This window comes from Strongylocentrotus purpuratus, unplaced genomic scaffold, assembly GCF_000002235.5.
Source record: "Strongylocentrotus purpuratus isolate Spur 01 unplaced genomic scaffold, Spur_5.0 spur5_scaffold_8, whole genome shotgun sequence".
NCBI lineage: Eukaryota > Metazoa > Echinodermata > Echinoidea > Camarodonta > Strongylocentrotidae > Strongylocentrotus > Strongylocentrotus purpuratus.
In genome coordinates, this window is record NW_022145614.1 from 2,308,983 (window position 1) to 2,325,481 (window position 16,499).

The 16,499-nt window shown below is 37.1% G+C and overlaps 2 protein-coding genes across 2 annotated transcripts; both read right to left on the minus strand.

Annotated features, from left to right (window-relative positions):
* Positions 1 to 1,318: 1,318 nt before the first annotated feature.
* LOC591683 (scavenger receptor cysteine-rich domain-containing group B protein) lies at positions 1,319 to 10,410 on the minus strand. The gene is made up of 7 exons (XM_791235.5): positions 10,016 to 10,410; positions 8,642 to 8,953; positions 7,563 to 7,889; positions 6,564 to 6,890; positions 5,184 to 5,507; positions 4,294 to 4,611; positions 1,319 to 3,261 (listed from the first exon to the last, which is right to left on the minus strand). The coding sequence occupies exons 1-7, from the start codon at positions 10,089 to 10,091 to the stop codon at positions 2,771 to 2,773; spliced, it is 2,175 nt and encodes a 724-aa protein (XP_796328.1). The 5' UTR covers positions 10,092 to 10,410; the 3' UTR covers positions 1,319 to 2,770.
* Positions 10,411 to 11,323: 913 nt separating this feature from the next.
* On the minus strand, positions 11,324 to 15,644 carry LOC591663 (deleted in malignant brain tumors 1 protein). The gene is made up of 4 exons (XM_791215.5): positions 15,493 to 15,644; positions 14,449 to 14,757; positions 13,839 to 14,168; positions 11,324 to 13,174 (listed from the first exon to the last, which is right to left on the minus strand). The coding sequence occupies exons 1-4, from the start codon at positions 15,584 to 15,586 to the stop codon at positions 12,591 to 12,593; spliced, it is 1,317 nt and encodes a 438-aa protein (XP_796308.3). The 5' UTR covers positions 15,587 to 15,644; the 3' UTR covers positions 11,324 to 12,590.
* Between the last annotated feature and the right edge of the window lie 855 nt (positions 15,645 to 16,499).

The following is a 16,499-nucleotide window of genomic DNA, read 5'->3' on the forward strand; positions in this document are numbered from 1 at the left end:
ATTCACTTGATATTGATGTGGTTAAAGAGAAGGTTGAGTTCTGGGAAGAGGTGAAAAATAATTTGTGAGCATTACTCATTCTTATCATGCAAGTGTGGAAGAACGTCAGTTAAGACATGTTCCCTGAAAAGCATGGCTCTTCAAATGCCTTCATATTCTAAAATATGCATGTAACATCGTAAAAATCGGGGGGGGGGGGGGCGGCTTTTTACGCCTTGTGTTCGTGTAGTCCCATATACATCTTTCTGTGCAAGTGTTTGTAACTTTACCAAGACTTGGCCAAATTTCTTATCATTTTGATGATTCCAGAACCTTGCAATACACACAAATTCTTATATGCTAGATGGTTGATTTCACACCGTTTCTTTCACAATGCAATCGCATGACCAGAACTCGACTTCATCTATAAAGTCTATGTACAATTAGGCCTCATTCAGATATGACAAACTGCTGCGCTTTTTTTTTTAATGATGACGTAAAGTGTAATACGCTTTACATTCCAGAATCTTATACAGTAGGCTTGCGGGTGCACCATGTGAGAGAGAGAGAGGGAGGATTGAGGTGTCCTGAAAAGGACTCTCTGTAATCTTTCTTGAGGGTGTGTAGTTGACCTGAAAAAGACTGTTGGTGTAGTCTTGAAAAAGACTGTTGGTTATCTTTCTTAGCTTATAGTTCTAAGAATGATAGCGCTTGGAGAGGATGAGTGGCAGGAGTAGCTCGACGTTTCGAACAGGTTGACTATCCGTCGTCAGGAGTCCATAGAGCTCAGTGAATATATGCAGGATCTTTACAGTATGAGTTTAAGGATGAACATCTGTTGGATTCAGACAACTTTTAACATGTTAAATGAGAGCCACGAGGGGAAGATATATGTAACATGAAAATAACTTTTAAAGAAGAAAGAATAAGAAAAAGGAATCTTAATCATGGGTAGGTTTGAATTGCTTTCACTTTAGGAGAAAGAACGTAGCAGATTGGCATTGTTATCTCACTACATGTATTTATAAACGATTATCAAAGATATCTCATAAAATATATTTGTGGCTTACCGAAATTGTACATGGTCTTTGATACCAGGAAGACAGTGTTTGTGTGTGTGTGTGTGAGAGAGAGAGAGAGAGAGAGAGAGAGAGAGATAGTGAGAAAGAGAGAAGGGAAAGAGACGGACAGACAGGCAGAGAGAGAAGGAAAGAGTGTGTGTGTGTGTGTGTGATGGAGAGAGAGAGAGAGAGAGAGAGAGAGAGTGTGTGTGTGAGAGAGAGAGAGAGAGAGAGAGAGAACGACCCTTTGACAAACTGCAGCATATAAACATCAGTGATATCTGTATAAAACAATCAACTTTCCAAGCTGACACATATTTTAATAAGGCCTTTTCTGGATGACTAGTACAACACTAGCTTATCTATAACTCTCAAATTTGTATCTTCTACAATAAATACAAAATACAACTGTACCATTGAGGCATAAGTATATTGTCTGTTCCTAGTGCATAGAACTACTGTACCAGGCATCATTTTCAGCATTATATGGAAAAAATCTTGTCCGTTTTTTATACATAATTACTGCCAACATGAATTTTGCAGGTAGAAAAAAACTGAAAGACATTCCAGATGTTTTGCAAATATTCACAGTTCACAAACACATATATATAAATATATACATACATATGTATGTATATTATATTCCACACACAAATGCCAACAACGGTCAAACTGGAAGTTATAAGAAGTCAACGATTCGTTGACCTACAATGCACTTCAATGCAGTTTTCGTTCAATTCAAAGTGGTTCAAACGACTTTCATTAACATTAATTTTACAATATGGGATACACAAAAAAAAAATCATGTTGAAGCCCAAATGTTCACTTTAGAATACTTGCATTATGAAATTTCTACCAGAGGGAGACTGGATTTGTATAAGCTATCTCCCTGAGATTAACCATTGAGAGACCGATGATAATAACTGCACGTACAGATATCTTATTATCATCTGGTCTGCTGAATAGAAGCATGAATCACGAATTTATGAGCATTAAAGGTAAATGCAGCAGAGTTTACAATTTTTGATTGAACAGTACTTCAGAATGAAATGTAATTCCCAAATGACATGTATTGCTGTCATTTTAATTGATATTAAACTGAAATCTAAAACACAGTAGGCATTGAGCTTTCTAAATTCAGTGTGTGATTCAGTGTGCATATGACTCGGAACAACTGATACAATCAACAGATTTGATTTTACTGTTTGACATTTATGTTTACATCATATTTTTATATTTTCTGGCTGAACAAATGTCAGTGCATCTTTACAGAGCATATGGCAAATTTAAAGAGACCTGCAGAGATTGCATGCATACATGTACATCGTCTGCTTGTGCACATCATGTTCAACATGATTGTGACGTCATATCTCAGTAGCGACCGGGGAGCCTTTTCGGGTCCTATGTCGGGGCTGTAAATAACCGTTTTGTAAATCATTACTTCAATTGTTTCCAAGCATTGGCTTTTGATAACCTTGGCCAATCAAAGTGTCACCTTTGCAATAATGACATTAAAGTTAGTTTTTTAAATCAATGAACCTTCTCTTTAACATCTGTTTAAACTTGAGTTTGGTCATTTAATGTATGTAGGAATCCTTTGGGAGTTCAGCAATTGCCTATTTCATTACAATATCTCAAACAGATTATTCCTGTATATAGCTTCAGTTCTTAATTGATGAACCACTATAAAGTGGAAGCATATTTAAAAAAATATTATTCGAAGTGGAATACTAGTTGACAGGCGCCATGGTAAAGGATCTGTCTGGAGAAGCCGAATGTGAATAATTAGAGTTTCTGGAACCACTCTGAGGTGGCTCTTCTGTGAAAGCATCCAAGGTGGACGATGGGGGCAAGTATGGTGGTGGAGGGGAACAGGTGCCCCCCTCTGGAGAGAATATGGCAGGATCAGGTGGTGGGCCTTGAGGATACGTGGAATATTTAAATATTGAGTCATATGAAGGAGGGGCTGTGTCTGGCCGAGAATAGTAATTCCCACTGAAACCTGGATTACCAATACCAGGATTATCTTCTCTGTTCATTGGGGTGCGATGAGGGTGATGAGGTGTAGTAGTAGGAGCAGACATCGGTGTAGTAGAAGTCGTGCTGCGGGTACAACATCGGTGTTTCTGGTAGATTGTTTTTAAATATTGAGCCAGGATAACTAAGCTCACAACTCCTCCTAGGATACCAATGATATGACCCACTTTTAGTCCGCTGTGATCTGCGAAAGAGAAGACAAGAGAGTTTGAGAAGTGAAGGAAAATAAGAAAAGATATGAGAGATAAAGGAAGGTGTGGAGAGAGAGAGAGAGAGAGAGAGAGAGAGAGAGAGAGGAGAGAGAGAGAGCGAGAGAGAGGGGGAGGGGGAGGGGGTATACAATCATATTAAAGGTAATACAAAGTTTTGGTATGTGGTCATGTATTTGGTTCAAATGAACAAATTGGAAGCAAATGCGATCTTACAATATTCAATGATCGTCGTCGCGGTTGAAATCAAGTCTAAAGTGATGAAATTGTAAATAATAAACTCTCCATGTTGTATACATGTAGTTCCCTCTCAAGATTGATAATACGTTAACTTCAAAACACTGTTTCTCGACCAATATCGACCGATTTTCTATTCCCGTTTGGAAATTATATATCAGAACTGCATATTCCGAGATTTTCATGGTCGCAGCTACTATTATATGGCCGTAGGTGTTATTTTAAATTTACCGGGAGCACCGATAAATTTGATATTTTAATTTCTCGAAATCCTTAGCGTTTTAGAGCCCAATAACACGAGGTTTCACAATGGCAATGCACATTTTTAATTCCTTCTCTCACTCTCTCTCTCTTTTCGCCACACTCTCTCTTTTCGCCACACTTTCTTGTATATTTGTAAGTAAGTTATTTAAGGGGACCTACAATATTACAAGCTTCGCTTCTCTTATGGGTCCCCCACACTCTCTCTCCATCTTGAAACAAACAAGAACATTTTTGTTTGTCTTTCATCATTTGATGGTACAGGCTATATTATATAACAGTTATTAAGATATTATAATCTGTGACATTTATGATTGTGTTTTCAATTGTATTATGTTTTTCACTTACTGTGTTAAAATGGTTTGAGATGTGTGGAAATAAATAAACAATACAAACTTGAAAACTTGAAACTTGAAACAATAACAATACATGCACTACCAGTTCCTTGCACCCCTGCCCCTCCGTGTCCTTTACCTAACAGCTTAAAGTACTTGTTTGAGCATACGTACTGTAACAGCTTATGGCGACATCTTGGGTGTGGTCGCAGCTATGGACACCCCATCCTGCATTCGTACAGTAAACCAGAGAGCTTTCCGTGCCATCACACTGAACGTTATCCAACCATATAGGACCTTCACCAGCATCAGCATTCAGCATCCACTTGTCTACGTCATCAAAGCCCAGTGAAGTACACACCACCTTAGCTTCGTTCCAGCTCCACAGGTTGCCGCAGACTGTCCCCCAGGTGTCATTGTAGTAGACCTGCACCCTTCCATACCAGTTTCTACCCTGATCATTCACCAGGGCCACAGCTCCTGTTATATCTCCTGGAATAAAGAAACAGATCGAGAAATAGGCAAGATCCTTTATGATATCAGTATTCAGGCAGAACAGCCAGCATCTAAATATACACAATGTAGGTAAGATCTATTCAATATTCAATGAAATATTACCCGATAGCTTATGGCACAAGTAGAACATACAATACATTGATAAGTGAAGGAGGACTAAGAACTACCATTTTTGTTGCTGTTCGATTTTGGTGGAATGAAATATACCAGAAAAAGGAAGACAGGTTCGATCTTGATATTATATGAATCCCATTTGAGCAAATTGACCTCATTGAATCTCTTGTCCATATTATCTGGAATTATCTACCAATTGGTAGACAACTACCATCGGTAGTGGTTCGAGGGGTAGGACTAATAACTATTAAGCATGCCACATGTAGATAATAAATGCAAGAACCCTCCAGGCTCAAAGCGGCCCCCAAGCCCGCCCCAAATCATCGTGTTGAACAGCGTCTGCTTTACATCTGTAGTGATCAGAGGAGGCCTTGGGGCTCAAGCCCCTTCCCCACCGGAAAAAAAAATCTTCTTCTAGAACCTTGCCTACTTACCTACAGCTTTCTGGCATGTCACCCCAGCATCTTCACTGTGGTGGCAATTGTGGTTCCCCCATCCGTTGTGACTGCAGCTAGAAAGCTTGCTCTCCGTACCCGAGCAATCCACGTTATCAAACCAGATCTGCCCTGTACCTTGACCAAAGGTTGCTTGACTATGAGAGCTGACCACACCCGGGAAACCTAGCTGACGACATACGATCTTTGCCTCAGGTATATCCCATCCATCATCACACACTGTACCCCATGCACCGTCATGATAGATCTCTACACGACCTTCTGACATATCATGACCATCAGTCAAACGAAGACTGTTCTCAGCTGTATACAAAGATAGTCAATGTCAATATTTATTTGCCATTTTCTTCATAATTTTGTTTCACATTAATCGGTTTGTTTCACGTGACGAAAATGAAATTACAAGGGTATGGAATCGTTCAGTTTTATAATGAATATTTTGGCTATAATTAAATAGCTTGGAAGTTGTTATTAGGATTATTATCAATATATCACCATTAGAATAGTTAATAACATTTAAAAATTATTCATTATATCATAATTACTATTAAAACATTATATCATGAATAAGATCTTCGTTACTTCTTCCGCTATTTCGTTGTTGCTAGTCTGATAAACAGACATTTGGAAACCTCAACATTGAGAAACCTTTCAGACTCATGAGAATAATAGGAGCACTTCAAACTCTGCCCGAGCAAAATAAAAGTAAAGATTGTGTTGTTGAAAAGTAAGATTGAGTTGTATAACCTCCGTATGACAGGGAGTTACTCATTTTTCCGTCGGTAAGGACATAGTAAACAAGAAATATTCTCTTCTGAATATCATTTTAAATTATGCGCAATATGCAATTTACAAATGATTACGTTAAAAAGATTGCCAAAGGTTTTGTTATTTACCCACATGCTTGAATGTGTTAGCAAACAAGCTGGAAGAATTGTTGAATATACTTTCATTCTTAGCCAATGTTATTTTTCACCCAATCATTGAGTAATTAATATGTATTGAAATTATAAAAATAAAAACCTCGCTTGAGGAAAGGAGAAGGAAAAAATTCTCCAAAGTTTCATTATAACGAATACGATTCGGTTCTATTTCATTTTCAGGTATATGAACCTTCGACATTTTGAAATATTTTTCATTTTCGGAATTACGAACCCTTTTACATTTTTGGAATCACGAAAACTTTTTCGTCATCGGAGTCACGAACCCCTTATTTTCGGAATTATGATTCGAGTCATTTCATAATTACGAACCATCGTCGTAACAAACCTTCGGAATCAAGAACCTTAGAAAAAACGAAACTTCGAAATTATGAACTTTCCACCAAAACCCCAACATGTAACCGTATGATAGACTCACCTATCATTTGAGAACAGCGAACACCAACATCCTCCTGATGGGTGCAGTCATGTACCCCCCATCCTCCACGAGAACATCCATCTAGTCTAGTCTCATCAGACCCGTTACAATCCACATCATCTAACCAGATCGCCCCTGATCCACTACCAAAGTGTGCTCCCGACTGGACTGATAAAGCTGAACTGTATCCTAGCTGCTTACACACTATTATCCCCTCTTCGATTCCCCATCCATCATCACAGATGGTACCCCATTCAGAGTCGTGGTAAATCTCAACCCGACCCTCAGAACTTGCTGTTCCATCTACCAGTCTCAACGATCCTTCATCTGCACGTCCAAAGTAAAGAATAATTCAGAATTACAGTAATGATTAATAAATTACTTTTGTCTCATTTACCCAGGGTCGCCATATAAGGCTCAATACTGCTCTACCTGTGTACCCTGCAATCAATATGACCCCAGCCTGAATTGCTAGTACTCACCTGGGTGGAGATTGTCAAATGTGGATTGATGTCATGCCAAAGGACAATATTGCCGGGCTGGGATTCGAAGCCTCAACCCTTGGATATATTGTTATTATTATCATTAAGCCTATTACTTTTAAAATTATGTTTACTTTAAAAATTGTTATTACTATTATTATCATTGTTATTATTATTGTTGATATTATTATTATCATTATTATTAATATCATGACAATTATCATTATAATTATCATATTATCATTATTGTTGTTGTTGTTATTACACTTTACAGAGATGATTGGTGCTACACAATCGAAGAGCAGAAAATAAGCTTTCCGTCTTGCACTCATCAGAGTAAATCGCAAGAATGCCCAGAAATAAAAGATCTGATGTTTATGGGCAGTTTCAACAGTGGAATTAATCATTTTCATTAGGCCCCATATCAAGGGCATGAACTGGCCAGAGGTAGAAAAGCTGAGGAAGGGGCACCCTTATTCCCAAACCTTTTAATTTTTTGAGTCCATCTTTTGCTTACCATTGAAGCATCTGACTCCTGCATCCTCGTAGTGCTGACAATTATGGACACCCCATCCTTCATGAGAACATAGGTGTATCCCCGACTCTGACCCACTGCAATGCACATTATCCAGCCAGATTTCGCCACCACCCTCCCCGAAATACGCATTCGCTAATGCGTCGGTAGCGCTGGAGTAACCAAGCTGCTGACATACTATCTCAGCTTCCTCTATACCCCAGGTATCATCACAGATTGTTCCCCATTGTCCGCTGTGGAGAACTTCAACCCGGCCCTCAGATGGAATGCTGCCGTCTACAAGACGCACTGTATCAGTAGCAATGCCGCCTATTATTTCAGAATAAAAGATTGATTATTTGCTTATTTATTCATCTATTTTATATATTTATTATTAAAGTATCATTAAAAATATAGGGGTGTACTTCAGCACGACTACTGCTCTACAAGGACGCCCTGTAGAAATAGTACATAACGAATAATTTGAGATACATCGATGATACATGAAATAGGCCTACATGAAATACATTAAAATACATGGTATGATATATGAAATACGTATTATTCATATAGCTATTTAACAAACATGATGAAATAATTAAAACAGCATGGAAATAAATAAGAGAAGGAGAAAAGAAGTTGCTACAAATATTTCATAATGACAAAAAGGTGGCAGTATAAGATTGGTAACTTGAAATGATTGAGCACAGTGGCGTAGAATGGCCGCTGGTCAATTGAGCTAGACGGGGCGTGGAAGGTGGGGGTGGGGGGGGGGGGGGGGGCACTGACCACGGTTCAGATGTGATAAGCCAAGACCCTCGAATACATATTTTGTATTTGAAATTAAATCAAGTTTTCTCTTTTTGTCTTGTTAAAACTAAATATTGACGTACATAATATCAATGATGTTTCATGCGACCTTTCCCAAGCTTAGAATATTAACTATTAATCCAATGAAAGATCTACTTGAGAAGAAAAACAAAACGATGTGGTTATGTGGTTATGTGGGTATAAATCTACATAGAAAATACGTGAAAGATTACATTTTGAGATGGATTATATAAAGAAAGATCTGAACTCACTTGAGGTACAATTGACACCAACATCTTCAGAATGCTGACAGTTATGAACACCCCATCCGAGATGGTTGCAATACTCGAGAGAGCTTTCACTCCCCAAACATTCTACACCGTCCAACCAGATAGTCCCAGAACCCTGTCCGTAGTAAGCATCGGTGAAAGTAGAATAAGAGTCGCTTGTGAAGCCTAATTGGCGGCACACCACCCTGGTCTCCTCATCACCCCATATATCATCACATACCGTACCCCATTGTCCCTGGTAATACACCTCAACCCTCCCCTCTGATTCACTGCCACTCCCAGCTAACCTCACACCTGTTAACAGCAACGTAAAGATATAGAAAAAACAGGTCAAAAGGTTAAAATATTTTCATAATGATACAAATGAGGCCTAACTGTAAAATAAATATATATAATAATGAGAAGAAAAAATAAAGACATTGCAAGCCTCAGGTTAAGGAATATAAGGTAGTAATCAAATTAACTACATAGAATCATTATGAAGTTCAATGTCTTCTCATACTTAATCATTTCAAATGCATTAGGTCTATTTTATGTGGCGATTTCTATCTTCAAGCCTCTTTTTAAAAAAAAACATACGTTGATACAATAATTCACCATGTTGATATACATGAGAGTGAAAACGGACAGATTATTTGAAGTAAGTTTGAGCGTGTAGCTTAGTGTAAACATGAAAGTGTTTTTGATAAAAATTGATATTTAATATCTGCTGAAAGCTAGATGGGCATTAAAGCATGGTTTAAAATGTCCTCCTGATGCTGAGTTTAAGAGTTGGCTTTAACAGTTTGATTTGATTAGAATTTATTTCCGTATAAAAAGAAGTACAAAAGAATCGAAACATTACACATTATGTACACACGCTATAAGAGATAAACGGCTGGATGGTCCTACACTCAGCATCCACCAACATATTGGCGCTGTTCCACCAAGGGGTCCAGAATTTGATACAAATATATACAAACACCCTACAGCACGCAAGCATGGGCAAAGAAAGAAATAACTTACAGCGAAGTTGTGAAATAAATATGTCCCAATAATTGGCGGGGGTGCAAATTATTTAAAGTATACACGTACTTCTATCAGAAATAGTTAAACTCGTTAAATGATTGAGATGAGAGAAACTAGTAATGTCATCGACTTTATATAAAACTTGGAATTTATTCATTACAAAATGTACGGAATGCAACTATACTATATTAGAATATATGATGTGGAATTATGTTAATGGAGCATGCTCCTTGGTCACTAGACATTCTTCCACAATTTTCAGACTTTGGTTTTAGGGCTAGGTTTTCAGATAAGACAGGAAAATAATCGATATTAATAAATAAAAACAGAAACAGAAAAAACACTTACTTATAGCGGATGTATCTAGACGTAGGAATAAGCCATAGATAAACCAATAAACCACAGCCTCCGAAACTTTCTGCATACTTTGACAAACTATTTAACCCATCACAAATCGCTTGATCATGTTTAGCCTTCTGTCGGTTGTACATTTAATTACTAAAGCAAGCACCATTACGGCGGATCAATCTAATTTAATCGTTGACGTTTAATACATAGCTATCTCGGCGCTGGAGGTATATTCTTTAGTAATCCTTATTACGTGCATTAAGCGGATCGATTCGCCCTTTGCTAATCACTACTAGTGAAGATTCGGTCCCACTTTAATAATTCGCCTTAGAAGCGACGCCATCTATAATTATGAAACAATACTTTTAGAGAAACATTATGAGATGTGTAGAAAAGACTATTTCATAACTGTATTTCTCTTTCTCTCTTTCTCTCTCTCTCTCTATCTCTCTCTCCCTCCCCCCCCCCTCTCTCTCTCCCTCTCTCTCTCTCTCTTCCCTTCCTCGTTGCCCTTTTTCTTGGCATAAGTCCGATGGGGTCGAAACTGTATGGTGACGTTGTTATACTGGTTGAATTGACTCACTTTACTTTCTATCTAAATAATACCCTCTCCCAGGCAGGTATGGTCCTTGATCTATTATCATGACGTAGGTAGCATAACAATAGAATGTATTCAGCTGTCTCTCATCAATAGATATCCGCCATTACTGTTGATGGCGTTGGTAGGCCGTGATTACGTAATCGCTATTTAGTCTTCGGTATTAAGACCATTGTTGAATCATGAATATTGATTGGAGATAAATTGTCCATATACCCTCCACGAAGGAAAGAGAAATAAAGAGAGAGACATGCGAAAAGCACAACTCCCAACTCCCTGAGCCAACTAAAAAGACATAGGCCTTATAATTATATACGTAAACGCTTACCAAGAAAAAGAAAATGTGATAATTTTGACCGTATAAATAGATACATTTTTTGCCTCAGTGGCACGAGATTTTATCTACTTTTATTTCCCTTTCCAATGAGCTTCATTCAAAATAATTAAATTAAAGCCCTTGACCTCGTGATCGATTGATTTAAAATGATGTCAGGCTGAAAAGTCGATTTTTCTTTTTTCTCCCTCAAATTCATATATGTTTATTGTTTTGAATAAAAACGTGAATTGTATAAGCTGTGCAGTTTATATATAGCTTCCATTCATTTTTTTCTTCTTTCAAATAACGTCAGATATTTTTTGAAATAAATTAGGGACCTTGGAGAGGATTGCAAGAAATCATATGAAATGAATAAGCTAGTACACAAAATAGATAAAGTGTATTAAAGAATTTATTTGTTCCTTATTATTAATACAATTTATTTGATAATTCCATAAAACTCTTCTGCTTCACATTTGCTCTAGACTTAGGCTATGTCATGATGTGCTGTCTACAAATTGAGCTTACAATCTACTTTGCAAAAGGATGTACAAACTTTAAGCTACTTCTCCAGTCTTTACCGACTAATTTGCTGAAGAAAATAGTACATTGGTGCTCTAAAAATTATTTTGCATTTCATATGATTTTCAATCTCATTTCATGCACACGCCATTTCTCTCTATATACCAAATAATACATGTAATTACGTATGTACAATGTCTGCGAAACCATGCGAAACGTGATACTTACGAAAAATAACAACGATTAGCAACTGATTGCAAATTTCTCGTTCAAGTTTTCAATAGATTTCCCTTACTTTACAAGATTGGTCTATTTCATTTTGTACGAACCCTGTGACGCCGTGTTGATATGAATATATTAACGTAAAATATGCAGTGATATTAACGGGATTCTTCCCAAATCCAAAGCGTCGAATATACAATCTTTTAAATAAAAAGTATTTTATCCAGCTATGAAATTATGTTCTTTGATGAAGACAACTCACACTAACTTTTTATCAGCAACTGACATAAATAAATGTATGAAAATGAAAGAAATCTAGTTTTGATTGATTAATCTCGGATAATCCACAGCAACCATCAATATTCATTCACAAATAATCAAATTCACATTTTATATGAAAATAAAGCAATGTCGATTATACGTAATGGATGAAAGACACGAGTATTGGATTTCAAATTCTCTTAAGACTTACTTTCCAAACATTAAATTCAGTAAAATTCAGTATCAATGAGATACTTCCGTTTGTTTTGTATTTGTTTTCACAAAATTGAGATACCTTCCTAAATATCCATACCATGCATGCATTATATGGACCGGCAACATATTATATTAGACATCGACTTAGAGTCCGAGTTCACACATTCTCACTTTATTTAATATCGCTTCAATCAATTTTACGTTGACTTTATCCAGTTAGACAATCGTCGAAAATATTCATATTTTGATTATGCATGCATATTTTAAAAACTATGGAAGTAAAACATGGTATTCTAACGATTGAAAGACATGTGGTATAAGAACATGTACATCTACATGAGTTTACTGCACAAACGGCAAATATAGAAAAATATTAACACTAGAACATTTTTGGAATCACATTAAAGCGTTCTTTGAACCGTGATCGCATTGAAGCATCCTCAGTATAGTTGTTGGGGTGGTGGGACATGGCTTGGTGGAGGTACATAGGCTTGAGGTACAGGAGCTGGCTGAGCTAAGGGAGGTAGATCAGAATAGGGGTTGGATTGGTCTCCCATTCCACCTGGAGCCATGGGAGGGGGGTAAGATGAAGGATGTGCACCTGGTGGAGGAGCTTGCCATGCAGGATTAGAGTACGCACCAGTAGGTTGAACAGGGGCATGAGGGGCGTGCCCCCCAACAGGGTTAAATGTGCCAGCTGGTGGTGGTGGTGGTGGTGGTGGATGATGTTGTACCCCATGAGGATTGGCATAGGATGTGGGTTTATTGATCTGATCGTAAGATGGCGGAGGGCCATTATTAAAGTCATCTGGTCGTGGGTTGGCATGTGATGTAGCCGGGTAGGAGGAAGAGGTAGGCCCGGGATAACTTGAAGGGCTAACTCTGATTGTCGTCGAACTTGAAGTACCGGTACATGCTTTACATGCAACACAGACGAGGAATGCTAGTAGAGTGCAGCCTAGGATAGATCCCACAGCTATGCCAGCAATCACAGCTACTCCTAAACCATATTCAGTGTAATAACCTGTATCATGGGAATACAAATATAGAAATAACTATGAAATATAATGAATATAAATGAACAACTATTGATTCGATATGAAATGATATGATTTCATAATGCAAAGCCACATTGCCGCAATGCTACATGATCATTCTTAATTTTACCCGATCAACCTGCCGAGTTTTATCTTAATAGGGAACCTTACAAGCATAGTGCTTCCAAGGTTTCCTCCTCATTACTGCAGATTATTGTTAGCATCATTTGTATTTAATGACTTGCCATTCAATCGTTTTTTTTTTTTACTGTATCTATCCAATATTATGTACATATTGTGTTACATTGTGCCTTACTTCGTAAATTCTTTTCATATGCAGTTTATGTGGAAATTAAACCTAAATATATACAAAAAATAACGACAGGGGCATTATTTATTTCGTTATAGCTCCTTTATTTTGGAAAATTTGAGAAAAAAAGTGTGTTTATGTTTAGAAGTTTAAAATATTTTGTCAACCGATTTGATTAAGACACTCCTGTGAGAAAGAATAATATTTTTGTTCTCTCGCAAGAGGGGCACTTTCCATGATTTGGAGAAAAGTTGGGGCTTGACCCATCCGCGTATATCCAGAGCCACTTAGCATGTGTTCTGGATGTTGAAAGGTCAAGTGAATTATATTCATGTACTTACTGTCATAGCATCTGACTCCTGCATCCTCCTGATGCCCGCAGTTGTGAACACCCCACCCATTATGAGAGCAGTCCTCAATGCCGTACTCCGATCCAGCACAAGACACATCATCCAGCCAGATGTTTCCACTACCCTCACCAAAATACGCATTTCCTACTGCCTCGCTGGCACCGTAATAACCAAGGTGTTGGCACACCACGTCGGCTTCTTCTTGGCCCCAGGAATCGTCACAGATCGTCCCCCATTGTCCGTTGTAACGAATCTCAACCCGTCCTTCTGATGACAGGCCACCATCAGCAAGACGCAAGACAATATCAGAATCACCTTCACCTTCAGAAACGACAAAATAATCATTGAAAGGTACACTATCAGCATTATATTTCTACATGAGTATAACGAACAGAATTCTTGGAAATGTTGTCAAAATACACTGACATGGAATTTTCCCCTTGCCAAAAGTTATGTTTTGTGTCATACACATTTTCAAGGATTTTAAAAACTTGCATTCTAGGCCATGTTGACGAAGAACTCGTCTTCTTTCATGACAACTACAGCATCCCAAACGGCATCTTAATACACGAAAAGAATAACAGGTATATTTTCTACTCACCACTATAGCACTCTACGCTGACATCCTCAGAATGATAACAGTTATGAACCCCCCATCCATCATGCGAACAGTCTGCTAGATCCTGCTCTATCCCCGAGCAATACACATCATCAAGCCAAATATTCCCGCTCCCCTCGCCAAAGAAGGCACTGCTATAATAATTGGATGAGTATTGGTATCCGAGTTGCTGACACACGATGTCGGCTTCGGTACTTCCAAAATCATCGTCACATACTGTCCCCCAGCTTCCAAAGTAATACACTTCAACTCGACCCTCATTACTCGAAGATCCATCGACTAGTCTTACATCTGAAAAAGAAGGAGAAACAAAAATGCACAGCTCAAGCGAAAAATACCAAAAAACGAACTAACTAACCAACAAACAATACACCAATCAACGAAAAATGAATAAATAGGTGAATAAATAAACGATAAAATGAGTGAGTAAATGAATAAATAAATAAATAAATGAATATATAGATGGATAAGTAAATGAAAAGAAATCGCTAGTTGGCATATTTAAAGAAATTAAAACAAAATGAAATAAATGACAAACACGAAAGTACTAAACAATGAAGGTCTCCTGATCTTATTATCTTTTACGAAGCAATGCAAAATCCGTGATAGAACTAAACATAATACCCGACCATTATCGGGTGATCATGATATCATATTGATCATTTAATGAAAATTATGATAAAATTGTGTTTATTACGGAGATGGTAAACTACTCATCATTTAATAATGAATGGATTCATATTCATGATATCGTTTTATTCATCCATTAACATTAACATTAACATTAACATTAATTATTATTATTATTAATTATTGTATAAAATGTATGTATGAAATGTATTGATCAATCAATCAATAAATCAAAACATTACACGCCGGAATGACATACGCGTCAGACCAAATACATCCTTTATCAAAAATTGATCGATATTCGCCAAAACATTCATGGCATATCGTCATAATATTGCTTGACACTTTCACTATGACTTGAGTATAAAAATTCGCGATTAATCATAATTTACTTACCATACCAGCTCTGTCCTTCAATTTTCCATGAAAAATTCAACAGAAATACCCCTAATAGCCAAAAACGAGCTTGACAAAACGTAGAGGTAACCATTTTTCGTGTCGTAGACGTAGTTGCCCGAATGGCGTCTGGTATTATTCCGCATAGTGTAAGCGGAGTCAAATGGCGTAATAAAAGCAGACCATTGAAAGTAGCGTGCCGTCGTCAGGAACATTGTGTGTTACGTAATCGTGGATTATAGTCTTCGCGTTCAGACATACTTTAGTACTAATTACCTGTTACCGACAAATTCACAACGACAAATGATTGAAAGCTTACAAAAAATTAATCTGGATGGTAAGAACATACGTCTCATATCTAAACTTTACTGGGAGCAGACAGCTGTCATCAAAATTAACAATGAAATTAAAGGTTACACAGAAATAAAAAGAGGAGTACGTCATGGATGCGTATTGTTCTCATCTCTGTTCAACTTGTGCACAGAGTTGGTACTCAGTGAAATTTCAGATATGAAAGGTGTTAGTCTAATAATAACAACGATAATAATAATATTGGCGATAATGATTATAATAATAACGATGACAATAATAATAATAATAATAATAATAATGATAATGATAATAATGATAATGATAATAAAAGTGCATTTCTAATTTCCCGCTATTATACATATTGGGAATGGGATTATTTTTAGCCCAGTTAAAATCAGAATCATAATTTATCGAATGAATAACTTGAAAAACAAAGGTGATGTTAAGTAAACAAAAGAAATCAAGAGAAGAAGTCCATGGGGACGAAATTTGGTTTTAAAAGAAATAGTTTCGACAGGGCCCACATGGCATCTAACTTTGCTTATTTTGGAGCCCTGGCCAGTTCTGTTTAAATAAGTTTATATTTCTTTATGTATATTTTAATGTTACTGATTTTATCTTGTATTCAGAACTGAAAATAAATAAATGAAATTATATGTGCAAGCCCATCATAGATATGCAACAAATTAATGATT

What these genes read in the sequence shown, in the direction of transcription:
- LOC591683 (XM_791235.5), bottom strand. Translation starts at nt 10,091, where the DNA reads ATGCAGAAAGTTTCGGAGGCTGTGGTTTATTGGTTTATCTATGGCTTA. An exon ending in TCTAGATACATCCGCTATAA is followed by an intron (nt 8,954 to 10,015) that starts GTAAGTGTTTTT and finishes TGCTGTTAACAG; the next exon opens with GTGTGAGGTTAGCTGGGAGT. An exon ending in GACATGCCAGAAAGCTGTAG is followed by an intron (nt 4,612 to 5,183) that starts GTAAGTAGGCAA and finishes TCTTTATTCCAG; the next exon opens with GAGATATAACAGGAGCTGTG.
- LOC591663 (XM_791215.5), bottom strand. Translation starts at nt 15,586, where the DNA reads ATGGTTACCTCTACGTTTTGTCAAGCTCGTTTTTGGCTATTAGGGGTA. An exon ending in TGAAGGACAGAGCTGGTATG is followed by an intron (nt 14,758 to 15,492) that starts GTAAGTAAATTA and finishes CTTCTTTTTCAG; the next exon opens with ATGTAAGACTAGTCGATGGA. An exon ending in CAGCGTAGAGTGCTATAGTG is followed by an intron (nt 14,169 to 14,448) that starts GTGAGTAGAAAA and finishes TCGTTTCTGAAG; the next exon opens with GTGAAGGTGATTCTGATATT.